This window comes from Oryctolagus cuniculus, chromosome 11 (assembly GCF_964237555.1).
Source record: "Oryctolagus cuniculus chromosome 11, mOryCun1.1, whole genome shotgun sequence".
In the NCBI taxonomy this organism is placed as follows: domain Eukaryota; kingdom Metazoa; phylum Chordata; class Mammalia; order Lagomorpha; family Leporidae; genus Oryctolagus; species Oryctolagus cuniculus.
The window spans coordinates 60,321,437-60,339,330 of record NC_091442.1 but is presented as its reverse complement, the minus strand read 5'-3'; the positions used below and the strand labels follow the sequence as shown (position 1 = coordinate 60,339,330).

Below are 17,894 nucleotides of genomic sequence, written 5' to 3'. Positions count from 1 at the left end.
CATTAACCCACCTGCACTGTGCCCAGAATGCGTTAGGTCCAGAGGAGGGAGAAGTGAGGCTAATGCAGGAAAACCCTGCTCTCTGGCAGCCCAGTGAGCCAAGAAGTGGGGACAGGTACAGCTGTGTCTCAGCCCGGAGAAGCTACAGGATGAGTCAGGAGGGGCTGAGCCCACTGGGGAAGTGGTGAAAATGCCAGTGCGCTGGCTTGTGTGGCTTGGTCACCTACCTTCCTTTTAAGTTGCCTTTCCCAGCTGCTGGACTAGGGCACTAGCCCCAGGGGGAAACAGACGGTTCTCACATCCAATGAGGGTCATCACAAAGTGAGACCCAAGGAAGCCAGAGTCAGCACCAGCCCCGCCTCCTGTTGTTCCTGGTTGTTAATCCCCCAGCACCAACCGCTCAGAAGGGATTGGCTGAGGCGACTGGAGAGGGGGCGTCGTCACGGCCTCGCCCAAGGGTTAAATAGGGGTTCAGGCAAGCTTGCAAGATGCTCCTGGGACGTGCTTTCTCTCGTGGGCTTCCTGAATCAGACCATGACCCAAGCCCTCAAGCTGGCCACCAAAGTGCTCCATCGCGTCCGCTGGGCTCCGGAGCTGGGCGCCTCATTGGACTTCCGAGGCCCCGACTCAGCACCTCGGAGTCTGGCGGACCTCCCAGGCCCCTCTATGCCCAGCTTCCTGGCTGAAGTTTTCTGCAAGGGGGGGCTGTCGAGGCTGCACGAGCTGCAGGTAGGAGAGACGCCGCCGCTGCGGGAACTAAGCGCCGCGGAAACTGGCTTTGCTAACGGCAGAAAAGGACAGGCTAGCGCAGAACGTGGAAGGGAAAGTCAGGGAGAACCAATGCCCCTGGGTTATGAAAAGAGCAAGTCGGCACCAGGGCGGGGACTCGACCGGCTCCGAGTCCATCCCGACAGCCGGCGAAGGAGTGTGCCCCGAAAGCGCCTTCTTGCCATGCAGCCTTGGAGACCCTGTGTAGGTCCAGGACAAGCGCGCGAGGCGGTCGGAGAGCGCAAAGCATAGGGATTAAGTCTACGAGCGCCCCTTTTCATCACCTAGGCTCGTCCCGGGGAGGCACCGTCCGGGTGGGGAGCCTTAAAAGCAGCATCTCCCACCTCGGCTCCGCCCCGGAGCAGAGAGGTCCCGGGTGTCCGCTTTGCGCAAAGTTCTCCGTTTGCCCATCACTCTCAAACTTCCTAGGGATGGGAAATGGGACAACGAGAAGGAGTTTTGCAGCATCGGGGCGAACACACTGGCTGGGCGCACAGGAAGGGCTGGAGCTCCCCCTGCGCAGGCCTGGCCCGGGTCTCCAAGTGTCGGTGCGCGCGTCCCCCCAGGTCCAGGGCGCCGCGCGCTTCGGGTCGCTGTGGTTGGGCAGCTTCGGGACAGTGCGCACAGTGTACGTGGCCCACCCCGCGCTCGTCGAGCAGCTGCTGCGGCAGGAGGGACCTCGGCCTGAGCGCTGCAGTTTCTCGCCGTGGGCTGAGCACCGTCGCAGCCGCCAGCGGGCTTGCGGACTGCTTACCGCGTGAGTCCTCCTGGGTCCCCCAGGCCCAGGCGCCGTGCGGCTGCCCTCTCCCACTCTGCCGGCACTCGGGGTTTCCCACCCCAGCCTGCTTCACCCAAACCCAAGATGAGCCCGACCCTCGCCCCCTGGCTGATCTTTTGAGGCCGAAATCCCGGGTCGCGGGGAAACCGCCGCTTGGGCTCGGAATACCAGAATTTGGAGGAAAGGTTAAGATTCCGTGACTCAGATTACCTGGGAGGCCGGATATGGGCAAAGAAGGGGAGAGGCGCGGACAGCGGCAGGTTTCCGCACCCGGAGGGCGCAGCCGCCACCCCTACGGAACGGGCGCCTGCTGCACCGCAGGGCGCCCCGTCGAGCGGTCGGCACACAGCCCGCCTCCCTGACGCGCCCTCTCTCCGCATCCGCGTAGGGAGGGTGAAGAATGGCAGAGGCTCCGCAGCCTCCTGGCCCCGCTCCTCCTCCGGCCTCAGGCGGCCGCGGGCTACGCCGGAACCCTGGATAGCGTGGTTCGTGACCTTGTGCGGCGACTGAGGCGCCAGCGGGGACGTGGCACCGGGCCACCCGCCCTGGTTCGGGATGTGGCGGGGGAGTTTTACAAGTTTGGACTAGAAAGTGAGTCCCCACACGGAGCCAGGGGTGGGCGTCGGGGGCATGCAGCCCTGGTTGCCCAGGGCCCTGACAGCGCCCCCTCCCGGCCAGGCACAGCCGCGGTGCTGCTGGGCTCGCGCCTGGGCTGCCTGGAGGCTGAGGTGCCGCCCGACACGGAGACCTTCATCCGCGCGGTGGGCTCCGTGTTCGTGTCCACGCTGCTGACCATGGCGATGCCCAAGTGGTTGCACCGCCTGGTGCCGGGACCCTGGGGCCGCCTCTGCCGGGACTGGGACCAGATGTTTGCATTTGGTAAGGCACAGAAACAAGGCGGGCGTGGGAGACGGGCGAGCGGCCGTCCAGTGGCAGCGCGTGCAGCATCTGCCCACGTGCCTTCTGCCCACGCAGCCCAGCAGCACGTGGAGCGGCGAGAGGCCGAGGTAGCCACGGGGACCCAGGGAAAGCCGGAGGACACGGCATCCGGGGCGCACCTCACTTACTTCCTGCTCCGGGAGAAGTTGTCTGCCCAGTCCATCCTGGGGAATGTGACAGAGCTACTACTGGCCGGTGTGGACACGGTGAGGTTCTCCGTCCATGCTGTGAGCCCTGTTTCCAGAGCTTTCACCTCCGCAGAGGGGCTAGGGGTGCTTTCTGGCTATAGGGGATCCATTGTGGCCAAGGAGATTCATTTGGCTCAGTCCCTCTACCTCCAGCCTGCCCTGTATCTGTCCTCTATTCTGGGGCCTCATACCCAATATGGCGGATGCTGTCCCCTGTCCCCTTAGGTGTCCAACACGCTTTCCTGGGCCCTGTATGAGCTGTCCCGGCATCCTGAAGTCCAGATGGCACTCCACTCTGAGATCACAGCCGCCCTGGGCCCTGGCTCCTGTGCCCACCTGCCAGCCGCCCTTCTGTCCCAGCTGCCCCTGCTGAAGGCTGTGGTCAGGGAAGTGCTAAGGTGAGGATCAGAGGTGGAGGAGGGAGGGAGGAGAGAAAGAACTGGAGAAGATTCTGGGGAAGAACTGGGGAAGCAGCCAGTGGGTGGATGCAGAGAGAACGAGAGAGAGCAGACAACAATGGTTCTCTCTCTCTCTGGCCAAAAAGGGGTTTGGAGGTTGGAGCTGATGAGGGGGTGTCTACAGCCCCAGCCTCACCTGCTGTCTCCCCATTTGCTTTGCAACTCAGACTGTACCCTGTGGTGCCTGGGAATTCCCGTGTCCCAGACAGAGACGTCCGTGTGGGTGACTACATCATCCCCAAAAGTGTAAGTGGCGCCCAGGACCCCCTTTGGGCTGAGCTATTCCTCACTACCCAGGACCCCATCCCATTCTCAGACATTCCCCATAGCCCTTCAGACCCTCCCCTTGGCCCAAATGTCCTCTCTAGGATATGATGCCGCGGTGGAAGAATCATTCCAAAAGTAGCCCCAGCAACCCTCCCCCCACCGACAGGGCCTCCCCTTGTCCCTGTCCTCAGATCCTCTTCTTCATGCCCCCAACCCCGTTCCTGGGCCCAAGCCAACAAGTCTGTGTTCTTCCCTCTCCAGACGCTGGTCACTCTGTGTCACTATGCCACTTCAAGGGACCCTGCCCAGTTCCCAGAGCCAAATTCTTTCCGTCCAGCTCGCTGGCTGGGGGAGGGTCCAGCCCCCCACCCATTCGCATCTCTTCCCTTTGGCTTTGGCAAGCGCAGCTGCATGGGAAGACGCCTAGCAGAGCTAGAGCTGCAGATGGCTTTGGCCCAGGTGAGTGATCGAGGCCTCATTGCTTCCCCCACTGTAGCCGTCTAAAGCTGTGGGCTCTTGTCCTCTGACAAGCACAGGAAAACTCCTGAGGCCTGGTGTACTGAATCCTGGGAAACAAGACAGTGCTGTTATCAGCCTGGGTTGGGAGCAAGGGTATCCAGACTATTTTTCCTCTTCCATAACTCCTACCCTCATTCACCAAGAAGCCCCAACTGGCCCCTGGTACCCATCCAACCTTGGCCATTCCAGCACTAATAGTGCCCTTTACCAACCCATCCTGCCATTACGGACCCCTCCCACAGTGACAGCTGCCTCCCGCTTTTCCAGATCTTGACACATTTTGAGGTGCTGCCTGAGCCAGGTTCTACACCAATCAGACCCATGACCCGGACTGTCCTGGTACCTGAGAGAAGCATCAACCTACAGTTTGTGGACAGATAGTCCTGTGGAAGGAAGCTGTGCTCATCACCCTTGCTCTCCCCATAGGGGTTTTATTAGGCGCAAAGCCAAGGAAGGGCTACACATCTTCCCCTTGAAGTCTCCCTGGCCAGATGGGACAACCTCAGCAAAGTGCGTGAGGCAGCCCTGACCAAGTGCAGCGTGCACTTGGCCTGACTCAGTAGGTCTGGAGAAAAACCACGGTCCTTCCTCTCTCTGCCTGCTTGGCCTTTCTCCTGCTCGTATGTGCATCCTTCAAGGGCCAGCTCAGACTTTAACAAATAATGCTGGGTGTCCTGGGGGAAGGATTCAACCACTGCCCTTTGTGCTTCCACCATGTTCGTGTTCGTTGCTGCTGCTGGCTAAGCGTTTATCATGGTACGAGCTAAGTAACTGTGCATCTGGTCTGCACCTGCTTGGTCCTCCTCCATTGCATGTGAGTTCTTTGAGAGGAAGGATGAGCCCTTATTTGACCTATATAGCCCCTGCCAGAGCCTATTCCTGACTAGGTGACACCATGCACCTTCTCAGATGGAAGCTAGACCATGTGGCAGAAGGATAAACAGCTTACCAGGCCCTGTCTCCCCGTTTCCTTCTTCATTTTTGCCCCTAGGAAAGTGAATTGGCCCCCCAGGCCTCTGCCTTTTTTTTTTAGATTGAAAACATTAAATACTTGTTATGTTTTGTAATAAAAAAAATCAAATGATCCATTCTTGACTTTTGACTGACTTCTCTGGCAAGACCAGTGGGGAGACCTTGACCCCCATTTCGATCCTGGTTTCCTAGGTCCTGGAAGTGATCCCCATAACAATGGGAGGTCTAAGAGTCTGCAAGAGTGGTGTTCAATACAAACCCAGACATGCTTCTGTCTGTAGTGGGAAGAGCCAAATTCAGGCTGGCGTCCTGTAGGAGAGTAAGGGGGTGGTGCTGAAAAGTGAGCGCAGGGGCTAAGCTGTAAAGTGGGTGGGGAGGCAGGGATTTGCAGACACGGCCAAAGGCAGCTGGGTCTTTGATAAGAAAATGGACTGCCAGAACCAAATGCCATCCCAGAGTGGCCACCCCTAGAAAAGTTGCTCTGTGATCATTTCTGTCACAGGAGAAGGAGTCAGAGGCACAGGACGGAAGCTGAGCGTGTGGGTGGCCAGAGCCCTGGGGCACTGGGGCAGACGGAGTCTGTTACCCTGAGTCAGCACTCTGCCCCCCCCAGGAGGCTGGGCACAGTTCTCCCCTTGTGATGTATACGGATTAACTCATCTTCCCTCCAAATAAATCTCTCAGCACACTCAGCGCAGCTCCCTGAGCATCCCAGGTCACCCCACGTCAGGACTTGCCTCTTCTCCCCCGCCCCTCCATCATGAGCTGGGTGTAGATGGAGATTTCACTTCACACTTCCTTCTCCATACCACCTCTGGCACCTGCCCTAGATAAGGCTCCCTGACTCCAGAAACTCGACTGGCCACTAGCCTTCCACAGATGGGCTGAATTACAAGGGCAGGACATGCCCGAGGCCTTGTGCAGAGACCAAAGTTTCTATGCATTTACTGCCCCACCTCTCAACCTCCTCTCTGCTGTACACTGTCCGTACCTACTCTCCTCGCACCAAGCTCCACTTCAATCCAAATGACCTGACTTGTGAGGGAAAACAAAGCCCAGCTCACAGTCAGACCCCATCTCCTGGAATCAGTAATGAGAATTCTACCCGCCTCACTCCCCACTAGAAATGCCCACTTGAGGGCAGCAGTGCCTATGACCCCTCTCCTGGAAAAAGATCTCTTTAAATTAAAAAAGGGAAAAGGAGAGGAGACCATACACCTTATTGGCCGCAACCCCCATCCCAAGACCTCCACAGAGGCTGAAACTGAAGGAGAAGGGAAAGTATGATCTCACTGGGGCTGATTTTAGGACCCAAAGTGAAAATGGAAATTGTATGTGTGTGTGTGTGTGTGTGTTGTGGGTATGTCTAAGCTTCCATGTGGAGTCACAGTCCAGGCTTGACTCAGACAGCCCCACGTATGTCATATGTAGCTGAGCCCTATCTGCTACTATAGGTGTTAGTAATCACTCTGATGTTCTCTCATCCGTTCATCACCAGTCCTTCCATGAATGGAAAATCCGTAAAGAATGGCTCTCTGTCTCTCCAGGTTGGGGGTGAAAGGGACATCTCTTGGGGAGGCAGTTTCTCACAGGGGAAATGGGGGGCTCAGTCTCCATCCCCTCACCACTCTGACGCCTCAGAAGTCAGGAGTGATATGCCTCGACATGTCAAGGTGGCTCAGACCCCACATCGAGCTTTCGTGCCTACACCTCCAAGCAAGTCTAGGTGCCAGCACCATGGACAGCAGCCAAGACCCCCTTTGGGAGAGGGGCAGGGGATGGAGACGCATTTTGCACATTGGAGAAGCATTTTCTCCAATACATCCCAAGGAAAAAGGCAGAGTAGGACCTTCCCTGAGAAGAACCAATAATAAGAAAGGTCTCTGGATGTGACTTTAACAATGTATGAAGGAATTATTTTAATTGCTGATGAATAGTTCACTTAAAAGATAGCATCAATCATATAATACACAGCCCGAAGGCCTCAAGAGAAATGGACCAGGCTTCAGCCTGACCCACATTTTAACCAGTCCCTCCCAAATCTTTTCTCTACAAACAACAGCTCTCCAGGCTGCTGCCTCCAAGCACAATACTTTCCACTTAATACCACCAGCTGGGCGCGTGGGGATCAGACCTGTGACCCTGAACTGCAGTAGACACAGCTGAAACTGGGGCTGGAGACTCATTATATTGGCAGAGTCCCTCCCATCTCACTCTACACCACTGTTCTGAGTGAGCACAGTACCTGAGAAGGACTAATAGGACCTAAACGGTCTCCAGGACAAGACGGTTGGCTCCAGCCTTCCCCCAGTCCCCAGGTTTAGGGAGTCCAAGAAGTTCTCATTCTCATGAACCACCACCACCTTCCACACGTGCAGTGTCTGCTTCCTCTCATATTTCCATGTCTATTACATCACTCGACACAAAATTCCAAGGTTCTGGACAACTCCAGATGAAAAACACACTTTGGAATTTGCTATACCAACTACTATTTGGAATAAATGGACCATTAACTAGTCTGGAAGTCTATTTGTGCCATTATTGATTTTCTTTGCAGTGGCGTCCAACCTGTCCCCCATTTATCCTCATTCCAACCCTACGAGGTAGACAGGAAAGCCATAGCTGTGAGATTTTTTTTTCTATGTCACCCAACTTGTGGGTAGCAGGTGCACCCCTTAGTTGCCTCCAAATGCTGCCACCTGCCACCTAGCAGCCAATGTGAATCATTCACCAGCAAGAGGGAGATGCACCTCCAACTCAGAACCCACTGCTGCACGTGGGGTTGGCAACCTGTGCAGAGAAACTTCCCCACGCCTCCCCACCCTCCTGCAGCGCCCGGATGAGAAAGCAGTCTCCACGTGCATATAAATGATTCTTTATGCCCTTCCCCCATGCAGTGGGGGTGGAGCAGGGGGAAGTCCCCCGCCCTCATGCAGGGAACGGGAGCTCAATGTATACTAGTCTTATTGCCAGATGCCCTGTGGCCATGGGGTGGGGAATTGGGGTCTACAGCCCCTTTCTTCTGGCATTGGTCCCCCTTCACCAAGTCTTGGTGGCGGAGCTGGGGGGCTGGAGGCCCCAGGAGCTGAGGTAAAGATGGTTCTCTCCAGGGAAGAAGAGCTGCCCTCCCTGCCTGGCTGCCCCGGTGGACATCTCAGGACGTGTGGGAGGAGCTGTCGGTGGGGGCTGGAACGTCATCCGGGTGTCTCTACCTGGCGGCCAGACAATGTCTCCAGCTCGAGGCTGCCCCCCGAGATCCTCAGTGGTGAGGGCAGTGTGCCCTAAACACCTTGTCCAGCTGGTACCTCCAGCAGCCAAGAGAGGCCAGCTCTGGCCTATGCGTTGACTCAAGATCTCTGCTCCTGGAGTCCACTTCAGACCGTGGTGACCCTCATGACAACCTCTCGGCCAGAATGGGAGCTGGAACGGGCATCGGGTGGCCGCAGCTGTCCAAGGAGGTGCAGGATTGTGTAACCGCAGCGCTGAGGCAAGAGCGTCCGCATGCGCTGGGCAGCTGGGGGGCGGCTGGTGGCCCCGGAGGGGGGGCCCGTCCGTGAGGTCCTGGGGCCTGGCTTCCCTGCCGTCCCGCCCCCTGCATCTCCGCCTATGTCCTTGGCCTTGTCATAGTTCAGGACCTTCCACTGCTGGTTCACTGCCTGCCAGCGCTTGAAGATGCGGTAGACAGAGGAGCCTTCATGGACGATGAGGCCTGAGCAAGAGGGACAGGACATCCAGGGTCAACCACACCCACACCTAGGCCAGAGGTACTTAAGCAAGCAACTGTGCAGAGAGAAGCAGTGCAGCAGCAAGGGGCCCTGGAGCAGCATGAAGTGGGGGGTGGGGGAAGGTCTCCAGGAGCAGAAAACATGGCCGTGACATTGCAGGGATGGGCAGGGAGTGAAGAGGAAGATGAGGTGCAGGAGAGCGGGGGAGGCGCGCCCTCACCTATGCAGACGACATCCATGAAGCCGTACATGCCGTAGCAGATCTGGAAGAGCAGATCTTGCCGCTGCCACTTGGCTGAGGGGCTGAGCGAGGACCAGATGAGCCAGGAGATGCTGGCGACGAGGAAGAGCGAGCCCAGCACTATGGCAGCGATCTGGACCTTCTCGATGACCGTCAGGGAGATGGCCTGCCACTGCGTGGGAGAAAGGGCTCCGGGGAGTCACAGAAAGGAACAGAAGGCCAGGTGGCAAGTGGGTGGCCCTGGAGGGGCGGGTGCCCAGGAGCCCTGCCTACACCCTCCAGGCAGCACTGTGCGCTGATCAGACCTGGAATGAGGTCCTTGATTTAGCACCCCTGTCTGTCTGATCTCTAGAAAGGCCAGCGCTCTAAAGCTGAAACATCCAGGTTTGATTCCAAAATCTTAACTCCATCACTTACTGGCTGAGTGACTTCAGGCAAGCTTTCAAGTCTCTTGGTGTACCAGTGACCTCACTGGTGAAACGGGGTACAGTGGTATCCAGCGTGGTTAAGAGAGCACTTGGCGTGCCTGTATGTCATATCAGACGGCCTGCCGTGGAGTCCCAGCTCCACTTCCAATTCCAGCTTCCTGCTGATGCAAACCCTGGGAGACATCAGGGTCCCTGCAACCCACATGGGAGACCCAGACTGAGTCCCAGACTCATGGTTTTAAGCCAGCCCAGCACCAGCTGTGGTAGCAATTTGGGGAAGGAATCAGCAAATGAAAGATGGATCTCTCTCACTCTCTCTTTCAAATAAATAAAAATAATATATTTTTTAAAAATAATGGTTTCTAACTAATAGGTTATGAAGATTAAAGGAGTGAACACATGCCAAACTTGACACACGGGAAACACTGCACTCGCTTTCATCATCATCTTTCCCTATTTTTTTTTTTTTTTTTTGGCCAGGCAGAGTTAGACAGTGAGAGAGAGAGAGAGAGAGACAGAGAGAGAATTATAGACAGTGAGAGAGACAGACAGAAAAGTCTTCCTTCCGTTGGTTCACTTCCCTAACAGCCACTACGGCTGATCCGAAGCCAGGAGCCAGGTGCTTCCTCCTGGTCTCCCATGTGGATGCAGGGCCCAAACACTTGGGCCATCCTCCACTGCCTTCCCGGGACACAGCAGAGAGCTGGACTGGAAGAGGAGCAACCGAGACTAGTACCCGGCGCCCCAACTGGGACTAGAACCTGGGGTGCCAGTGCCGCAGGCCTGTCTTTCCCTTTTCTATTGCTCCAATTGTACCCAGAATACAAGCAGCACCCAGTAAATGTCCTGTGCATGACGGAAGAAAGGAAGGTTTACAGACAGGGGAGGTACGGTAACAGTGGGGACTGGTGGCCCAGGGACCAGTCAGTGAGGCGACAGGCTCCCTGGCTCCCGGGCACCCACCCGTAGAACCCGGAGTTCCAATGGCCGAGAAGCCCAGGCTCAGCGTCCTCTCCGGGCACCTCACCTGCAGGGGATTCTTGGTGCTGATGGCCAAGACCTGGTACTTGAAGTAGCAGAGTTCACAGCTCCAGGAGCCCCTCTCACTGATCCAGCGGATGAGGCAGGGCTGGTGCGTGCAGCGCACTGAGCCGTCGCAGCGGCAGGGGCTCAGGAGCTCCCCCTGCAGGAAAAGCGCGGAGGGGCGCTGTCAGCCAGCGCCACCGCGACCCCACTCCGCGGCGCACCCGGAGAGAGAAGGCGCTTCAGGTCATTCATTCTCCCACCGCCAAAAACCTCAGGCCTTTCACCCAAGACTGGGCGAGAGGTGGAGGCTGCAGCTCAGGAGAAACTTTTCGTCCCGAAGGGGTGAGGTCTGGAGGGGGAGGGAGGGCCAGAGTCTTCTCCTTTCCCAGGACCTGGGGAAGGGTGTCTCTCCGCTTCCCCATGGAAAGCTTTCCTTAGGATCTGCAGGTCAAGGCCATGCCTTCCCTCCTCCGCCCCGCCACTTCGAAGCAGAGTGCGTTTACTCCAGGAGTCTGATGCGGGCTGGGACGCACCGCCGATCTCCATTTCCACGTGTTAGAAAGAGGGCGGCGAGAGGGGGAGTGGGAGATGCTCCCCTCGGCTGGAGGAGCCGTTTCTCACCGCACACGGGCACCCTTTGGCACCATCCCGGGGCAGCTCTGCCCGTGCACTGAACAAAGGCTTCTCTTTGTAGTGAGATGCAAAGTTGCAGAGAAGTGAAGGGAAGCACCCACGGGGAGAAGCCTCGAGCGAGGCCAGGGCGCTGGCCGGGCCCCTCCCTCCAAGGTGGGAACGCGTGCACTCTCCTCGCTGCCAGCCTCCGACAGAAGAGACCCCCCCCCCCCCCGCCGCCGCCGATGGCGACCCTGGGGTGAGGCGGTCCCCAGCGACCGGCGAGACGGATTCTCATCCCTCCCAGGAGGAAGCCCCACCCCTCACTGGGGACCCCGGGCTCCCTCCTACCCCCTCCACCCCAAAATGCACCCTAAGGGTTTCCAGCCGGCCACCCCAGCCTCACCCCTCATTCCCACCATCGGACCACGGGCCCGCCCGGCCTCCCCAGACCCCGCCCCCCGTTCACGGTCTCCCCGACGCGCCCCAGGTGCGCACCCCCCACCCCTCCACGCCCGGCCAGGTAACCCAGGCCTGACCTGCTCCGGGCCCTGGAAACAGATCCGGCACTGAGGGGTTCGGAGCCCGCTGTCCAGGCTGCTGCTGAGAGACAGGGCGTCCAGTGCGCCTGGGGGCGGCGGCGGCGGCGCGGGCGGCGGCGGGGGTCCGGCCCGCGGCTCCTTGTCGCCGGCCAGGCCCCGGGCCCGCGGCTCCGACCCGTAGTACTCCTCCTCGTCGCCGTCACCGTCCCGGGTGGAGCAGCCGGCGAAGGGCGCCCAGCCGCAGCCGCCTCCCCCGCCCCCCCGGGGCTGCGGCTCGGCCCGGGGCCGCCCCCCGCCCGTCAGCACCAGCAGCTTCAGCTCGTTCAGGAACATGCGGAGCCGAGACTTGAGCATCGTCCGGGCGCCGGGAGGCGGGGGGCGGCGTGCAAGAGGGGCTCTCGGGCGGCGGGGGGAGGGGAGAGGACAAGGCCGGGAAGGGGGCGCGCGCCGGGGCGCCGAGCGGGGCCGGGGTCTTCGGGGCCTGCGAGCGCCTTTCACTGCTGCCACCGCCGCGTCTCCGGGGCTCGCGGGGCCGCGAGCGCTGGCGGCCCGGGGGCGGCGGGGTGGGCAGCCATGGCCGGGGCAGGGGGCAGGGGGCGGGGAAGGGGGGCTCAGGGTGCCGCGCCCCGCGGGTCCGGGTCCGGAGCGGGCCGGGCCCCCGGGGTTACGAGCCCGGGTCCTCCTGCGGCGGGGTCGCCCCCCATCGCCGTCCTCCCGGCCCCAGTCCCGCTCCGGCTCCCGGATCCGGCTCGGCTCGGCCCGTGCGCTCGGCGGTGGCAAATGGCGGCTCCTTCCGGCGGCGGCGGCGGCGGCGGCGGCGGCGGAGACCCCCCCGGAGCGGCGGGCGGGCGGGGCGGGCGGGGCGGGCGCCGGGGAGCCGGTGAGGGATGGAGGGAGGGGCGGGGCGGAGAGGGGGAGAGGAGGAGAAGGGGCCGCGGCTGCGCATCCCCGCCCTGCCCCGCACGAGCAGGTGTCCCTAGGGGCGGGGGCGAGTATGCCGGCCCCGCGAGGGTGGAGGGAGGGGAGTGGCCAGGGAAGGGGAGTGTGTGCCGGGGTCGGAGAATAGGTGTGTGTGTGTGTGTGTGTGTGTGTATAGGATGGATGATGAGTGCCTAGGGGATGCAGGTGTACCAAGAGCCGTGTGCAAAGAGCTGCCCGGGGGTCCGAGGTGAGTGGCCAAAGGCATGGGCGCAGGCAGTAAACACTTGCACACAAAAGGCTGGCAAGTGTGCTTGGTGTGAGCCGGTGTGGTGCTGTGCAAGAGAGGCGAGTCTATCAGGAGTGGAAGCTGACAGAACTGCCTGTGAGAAGCAGTTGGATGGTGATGTGTGAGGGGGTGAGTGAGCCAGGGAGGTGGGAGTGCTAAAGGGATGGGAGTCTCTTCTTGCCTGCTAGTCTCCTGCCCTCACCCCTACTACCGGGAAGCTCTCCCGGTTAGCCCTTTGTTTTTGTGGGAGCCTTGGCCCTGCGAATCAATCCACACGTGTTTTTTCTGCCTTGCACTTATGTCCTTTCTCCATCTCCTCCCCTTTGCAAAGCTGAGGGAAAAGGGATTTCAGGGGAGCCCACTGGGTCAAACACACTGGGAGAGGATTAATTAGTCAAAGAGTAATTAACAGGAGAAGGGAGGGGATGGAGCCAGGGACAGACCGCCAAATTAAGACTCCCCAATAGGAAGTGCTAGACAGTCGTGATCTTGGGAAGAATTCAAATGTTTTGGATGGACAAATGGATGAACCAGGAAAAGGTGCTGGGACCCAAGTGCCCATACAGGAAAGATGGCTGTGTTCGCAGCCCAGTGACCCGCAGAGGGCTTCCGTGGAAGATGGAGGCGAAGTGAGGACTGCTGATGGGCAAGAGAGCTCGACAAACTCCCACTTAGCCCAGGCTCTGGAAGGCTCACAGACCAACCAGCCCCTGCTTGGTAGCCATTGAAACCTTCACCTCTCCAGCCTCTTCGTTCGGATCTTGAAGTTTTCCTTACTGGTGTCCCAGCTGCCCTTGTAGCCAGGGCCCAAGCGTCGCAAGTATCCGAAGTGGAATGGGCACTGACATACTTCCATCTTGCCCTGACTCATGTGAACTCATCTTCAGGTCGGAACTCTTACATGACCACCAGAGTTGAGAACAGAACTTAGGGTGCAAGGAGTGGCAAATAGGGTAATAAAATGCTTACAGATTTTAGACAATTTCTCACAGACAAGATGCTCAATCTCTTTACTCCCATGTCCTCAAAGAGCTGGGAGATAAAGAAGTTGGAGCCAATAAGATAAGAAATCTACCTGTGTCTAGGTGTCTGTAGGCAGAGGCTATTTGGGAAAGGCTGTGTTCAGGGCGGTGATGAGCGCTAAGAAGGTGGTGTCTGGGGAAAAGAAAGCACAAGGCCCCCGAGTGAGTTACAAGGTTGGCAGGAGGCCAGAAGTCAATCTCGTGTATAGCAGTGGCCTGGGATGTTGGTGATGGTTATGGTGATCCCTCTACCTATTCATCTGAGGACAAAGGACACACATATCACATAGCACACACACACACACACACACACGCATCCACATATCACAGATTTGTAAACTCAACGCTGAAAAGAACCTTCAAGATCAAAGCCGATATTCCTGCCTCCTGCTCATCAATAACTTCTCTGCCTGACAGCACCCAGTCTATTGTAACACTCCCAGAGAGGGCTGGAAGCAGCCCGGACCGGGAAGAGAGGCAAGCACTACCTTGCCACAATTCCTGTTGGATTACTCTATTAACCTGCCTTCCACCCCTCTTCTAATTCCAGTCTGCCCTCAGATGGGCATTGTCTACTCCCTATAGGACCACATTTTATATACAGCCTTACCACTACTCCTAAGAGCCAGTGACGCAGACACCAAAACAAAACCCCACACACACACTGCAAGCAAGCGCTCAATGCAATTTTGTTGAATGAATGAGTGAAACAAAGACACAAATCCGATTGTTTTCCCACGGCCGCGGAGCCGTAAGGTGACAGCCCCACCTGCCACCGCCGACGCCCCTGCCCCCACCTCCCGCCAGCGTGGAGAGGCTGCGAGGCCAGCAGCCGGCCAGGAGCTCGGGTGCTCTGCCCTCAGCGTGGAGTCGGGAGCCGGGTGGCCCAGGTTGCCATGGCACCGCCTCGGACTCCACCCTCTCCCGTTCCCCCTCTCCCACCCCACCTCCCTGGCGCTGAGGTTATGGCAGCCAGTCACGTGCCCCGCCGCGTAACCACACCTCTGCTCCTCAGAGCAATGTCAAGCGGTCACGTGTGATAGCAACAGGTCACGTGGCTGGCATCCCCCCTCCGCCCCCTTTCCCCTCAGGGCCCCCCTCCCCGTCCAAGCCCAGCTCGGCCGCCCCTCTGCGCATGGGTGGCGGTCACGTGTCCCGAACGTCCGGCGCCCGCCCCGCCCTCCCAGTTTCCGCGCGCCTCTTTGGCAGCTGGTCACATGGTGAGGGTGGGGGTGAGGGGGCCTCTCTAGCCTGCGGCCTATGTCTATGGTCGGGCCCGGAGCGTCCAGGTGCCCAGGACCGAGCTCGGGTGTATGGCGCTGGAGGAACCAGCTCCGGGGCCCCGATAACGGGCCGCCCCTGCACCTCCCAGCCTGGAGTGAGGTAAGTGCAGCCCCTGCCCCCACTGGGGGCCAGTCCCGCCGCCGCCCCCTCCCCCCACAGCCGCTTCCCATGCGTGCGCTTCGCAGGCGATTTATGGGAGGGTCGCCCGCGGGCGAGAAGTGGGGCTTTTGTGGACGTGGGAAGGTGTAATTTCGGGGACCGGGGTGCGGGATCCTCGGCGCCAGGCGTGTGTATGTGTGTGATCTCCTTTGTGCTGGATGCGATGTTCCCAAAGGAAAGGGGGCTTTTACAAAGTGTGCGGCCTCACGTGGCTGGAGGGGTCGCTGTTGGAGTCATTGTTACCTGAGGCGCGGCGCGGCGGGCGGTCGCGGAGGGCGCGGGGTGCAGGTGGGGCCGTCTGTGCCATCCGTGTCGGAATCACTTTGTCCGCTGCCAGCTCAGGCCATCCCAGCTCTGGGAGAGCATGTGGTGCAGGGAATCTCTGTGTTCCTAGGGTCAACCCTGATCTGAGAATGGCTACCTCTCGCTACGAGCCTGTAGCTGAAATTGGTGTCGGTGCCTACGGGACGGTGTACAAGGCCCGGGACCCCCACAGTGGCCACTTTGTGGCCCTCAAGAGCGTGCGAGTCCCCAATGGAGGAGGCGCTGGAGGGGGCCTTCCCATCAGCACTGTTCGCGAGGTGGCTTTACTCAGGCGGCTGGAGGCCTTTGAGCACCCCAATGTTGTCCGGTGAGAGGAAGGTGCAGGGCCCGGAGTGGGCAGTCCAGGCAGGGGGGCTGTGGTGGTCAGGAGAGAGGTGGGGATCCTGGGGAGGTACACGATGAGGAGGCCATAGGGGAGTCAGAGGATCCTAGCTAGCGAGGGACCATTTGTTCTGGCCAGGCTGATGGACGTCTGTGCCACCTCCCGAACCGACCGGGAAATCAAGGTGACCCTGGTGTTTGAGCACGTCGACCAAGACCTAAGGACGTATCTGGACAAGGCACCCCCACCAGGCCTGCCGGCAGAGACCATCAAGGTAAAGGGCGGGGGCGGACACGGGGAGGTGGGTTGGGACCTTCTAGCAGAAGCCCTGGGCATTTCAGGCCTAATGCCTGGTTTCTTGTGTGTCTGTTTTTTTTCCCTTGCAAATCAGGATCTGATGCGCCAGTTTCTTAGAGGCCTGGATTTCCTTCATGCCAATTGCATCGTCCACCGAGACCTGAAGCCAGAGAATATTCTGGTGACGAGCAGCGGGACGGTCAAGCTGGCTGACTTCGGCCTGGCTAGAATCTACAGCTACCAGATGGCGCTTACACCTGTGGTCAGTAGAAAGATGTGGTAGCCAAAAATGGGCTCTGGTTGGGGGTAGGAGAAGGATTGCCCATAGCAGCTGAGAAATCATACTTTGTCCTTCCATCAGGCACTGGTGCTTCCCGGAAGCCCTGGGGGCCCTCACCTACTCTCGCTGTTTCCCTTAGGTTGTGACGCTCTGGTACCGTGCTCCTGAGGTTCTTCTGCAGTCTACATATGCCACGCCTGTGGACATGTGGAGCGCTGGCTGTATCTTTGCAGAAATGTTTCGTCGAAAGTATGGGACCCAAGTTCCCTGCACAACCTGAGTCCCCCGCCTTGTGCAGGAGCCACATGCATGCCTTGGCCATTTTTGTACTTGGGTGCTGTTCACCATCTTGCCCGTAACCAGCTCTGAGACGGAATCAGAGACTTCACATGCCTTTATTCCCCACACCCTCTAAGTCCCACTAAGCAGGACTCATGCCACCGCTGTCTCTGAAAGTGACTGCCACCTTGTATTCCTTCTCGCTCTAGGCCTCTCTTCTGTGGAAACTCCGAAGCCGACCAGCTGGGCAAAATCTTTGAGTAAGTGACCAGCCAGGGGGCAGAGAATTTTCCATTCTGAGTCCTCTCTCTGCTGAACTCGGAGTTAACCCACTGGCTCTGCCTGGGGACGGGAGCTGGAGAAGGACCCCTGTGACAGAGCTTTCGTGTCTCCCTAGCCTGATCGGGCTGCCTCCGGAAGACGACTGGCCCCGAGATGTGTCGCTCCCCCGAGCGGCCTTCTCCCCAAGAGGGCCCCGCCCAGTGCAGTCGGTGGTGCCGGAGCTGGAGGAGTCCGGAGCGCAGCTGCTGCTGGTACGTGCGGGCGTGGGGCGTGGGTATGGGGCGAGACTGGGCTGAGAGACGGCAGTATGTCCGGCCCCAGCCCGTGGTGGTTGAGGAGCAGTTCTTATTGCTGTTGGGAGTGGCCAGGTGCAGAGAGGGATACACAACATAGAGAATCCATCCCCAGGTCGTGTTGGGGACAGTCAGGGGAGGGAGAGAAGTCTTTGTGCTCCACGGTTTTCTGACCTTGGCCTCTACCCCCTAGGAAATGCTGACTTTCAGCCCACACAAGCGGATCTCTGCCTGCAGAGCCCTGCAGCACTCTTACCTCCACAAGGAAGAAGGCGGCCCAGAGTGAGCCGTGGACACCGCCAGCCACGCCCTTCTTCTGGACACTAGGGTGGCGAGAACCCCACAGAGAAAACCGCTCTGCCTCGTCTCTGCGGCCGGGCAGACTCCGACTTTTTACAGAGAATATTTTGCTACCTTGATGACATTCCCTTCCCACCCCTCCTTTCGAGGCCTATCTTCCTGCCCCCTGTTTCTCTACACTAAGGGGTATGCCCCGTCTTTCCCCCTTTCCTACCTTGATACTGGGGTCCTTTTTTATACAGGAAAACAAATAAGACAAAGAAATAAGGTCTTTTTTTTTTTTAATGTTTCTTTCTCTGATTGGCTTTGTCACTGGGAGATCTGGAGAAACCATGTGGAAGAAGGGACTTCCCTTAGCCCCTTAAAGAGTGTCCTGAAGTTA

The 17,894-nt window shown here is 58.9% G+C and overlaps 3 protein-coding genes across 3 annotated transcripts; 2 read left to right on the top strand and 1 right to left on the bottom strand.

Annotated features, from left to right (window-relative positions):
• The first annotated feature begins 127 nt into the window (after nt 1-127).
• CYP27B1 (cytochrome P450 family 27 subfamily B member 1) lies at nt 128-5,001 on the top strand. Its single transcript, XM_051832884.2, has 9 exons — nt 128-729; nt 1,335-1,525; nt 1,935-2,137; nt 2,225-2,425; nt 2,522-2,691; nt 2,899-3,071; nt 3,299-3,377; nt 3,660-3,857; nt 4,185-5,001. The coding sequence occupies exons 1-9, from the start codon at nt 535-537 to the stop codon at nt 4,296-4,298; spliced, it is 1,524 nt and encodes a 507-aa protein (XP_051688844.2). The 5' UTR covers nt 128-534; the 3' UTR covers nt 4,299-5,001.
• A 1,781-nt stretch (nt 5,002-6,782) lies between these two features.
• Nucleotides 6,783-12,451, bottom strand: MARCHF9 (membrane associated ring-CH-type finger 9). Its single transcript, XM_051832897.2, has 4 exons — nt 11,461-12,451; nt 10,311-10,466; nt 8,835-9,027; nt 6,783-8,598 (listed from the first exon to the last, which is right to left on the bottom strand). The coding sequence occupies exons 1-4, from the start codon at nt 11,815-11,817 to the stop codon at nt 8,264-8,266; spliced, it is 1,041 nt and encodes a 346-aa protein (XP_051688857.1). The 5' UTR covers nt 11,818-12,451; the 3' UTR covers nt 6,783-8,263.
• A 2,371-nt stretch (nt 12,452-14,822) lies between these two features.
• Nucleotides 14,823-17,776, top strand: CDK4 (cyclin dependent kinase 4). Its single transcript, XM_002720924.5, has 8 exons — nt 14,823-15,075; nt 15,530-15,766; nt 15,920-16,055; nt 16,173-16,340; nt 16,498-16,607; nt 16,847-16,897; nt 17,035-17,170; nt 17,406-17,776. Exons 1-8 carry the CDS (start codon nt 14,828-14,830, stop codon nt 17,496-17,498), a joined length of 1,179 nt encoding a protein of 392 aa, XP_002720970.4. The 5' UTR covers nt 14,823-14,827; the 3' UTR covers nt 17,499-17,776.
• The last annotated feature ends 118 nt before the right edge of the window (nt 17,777-17,894 follow it).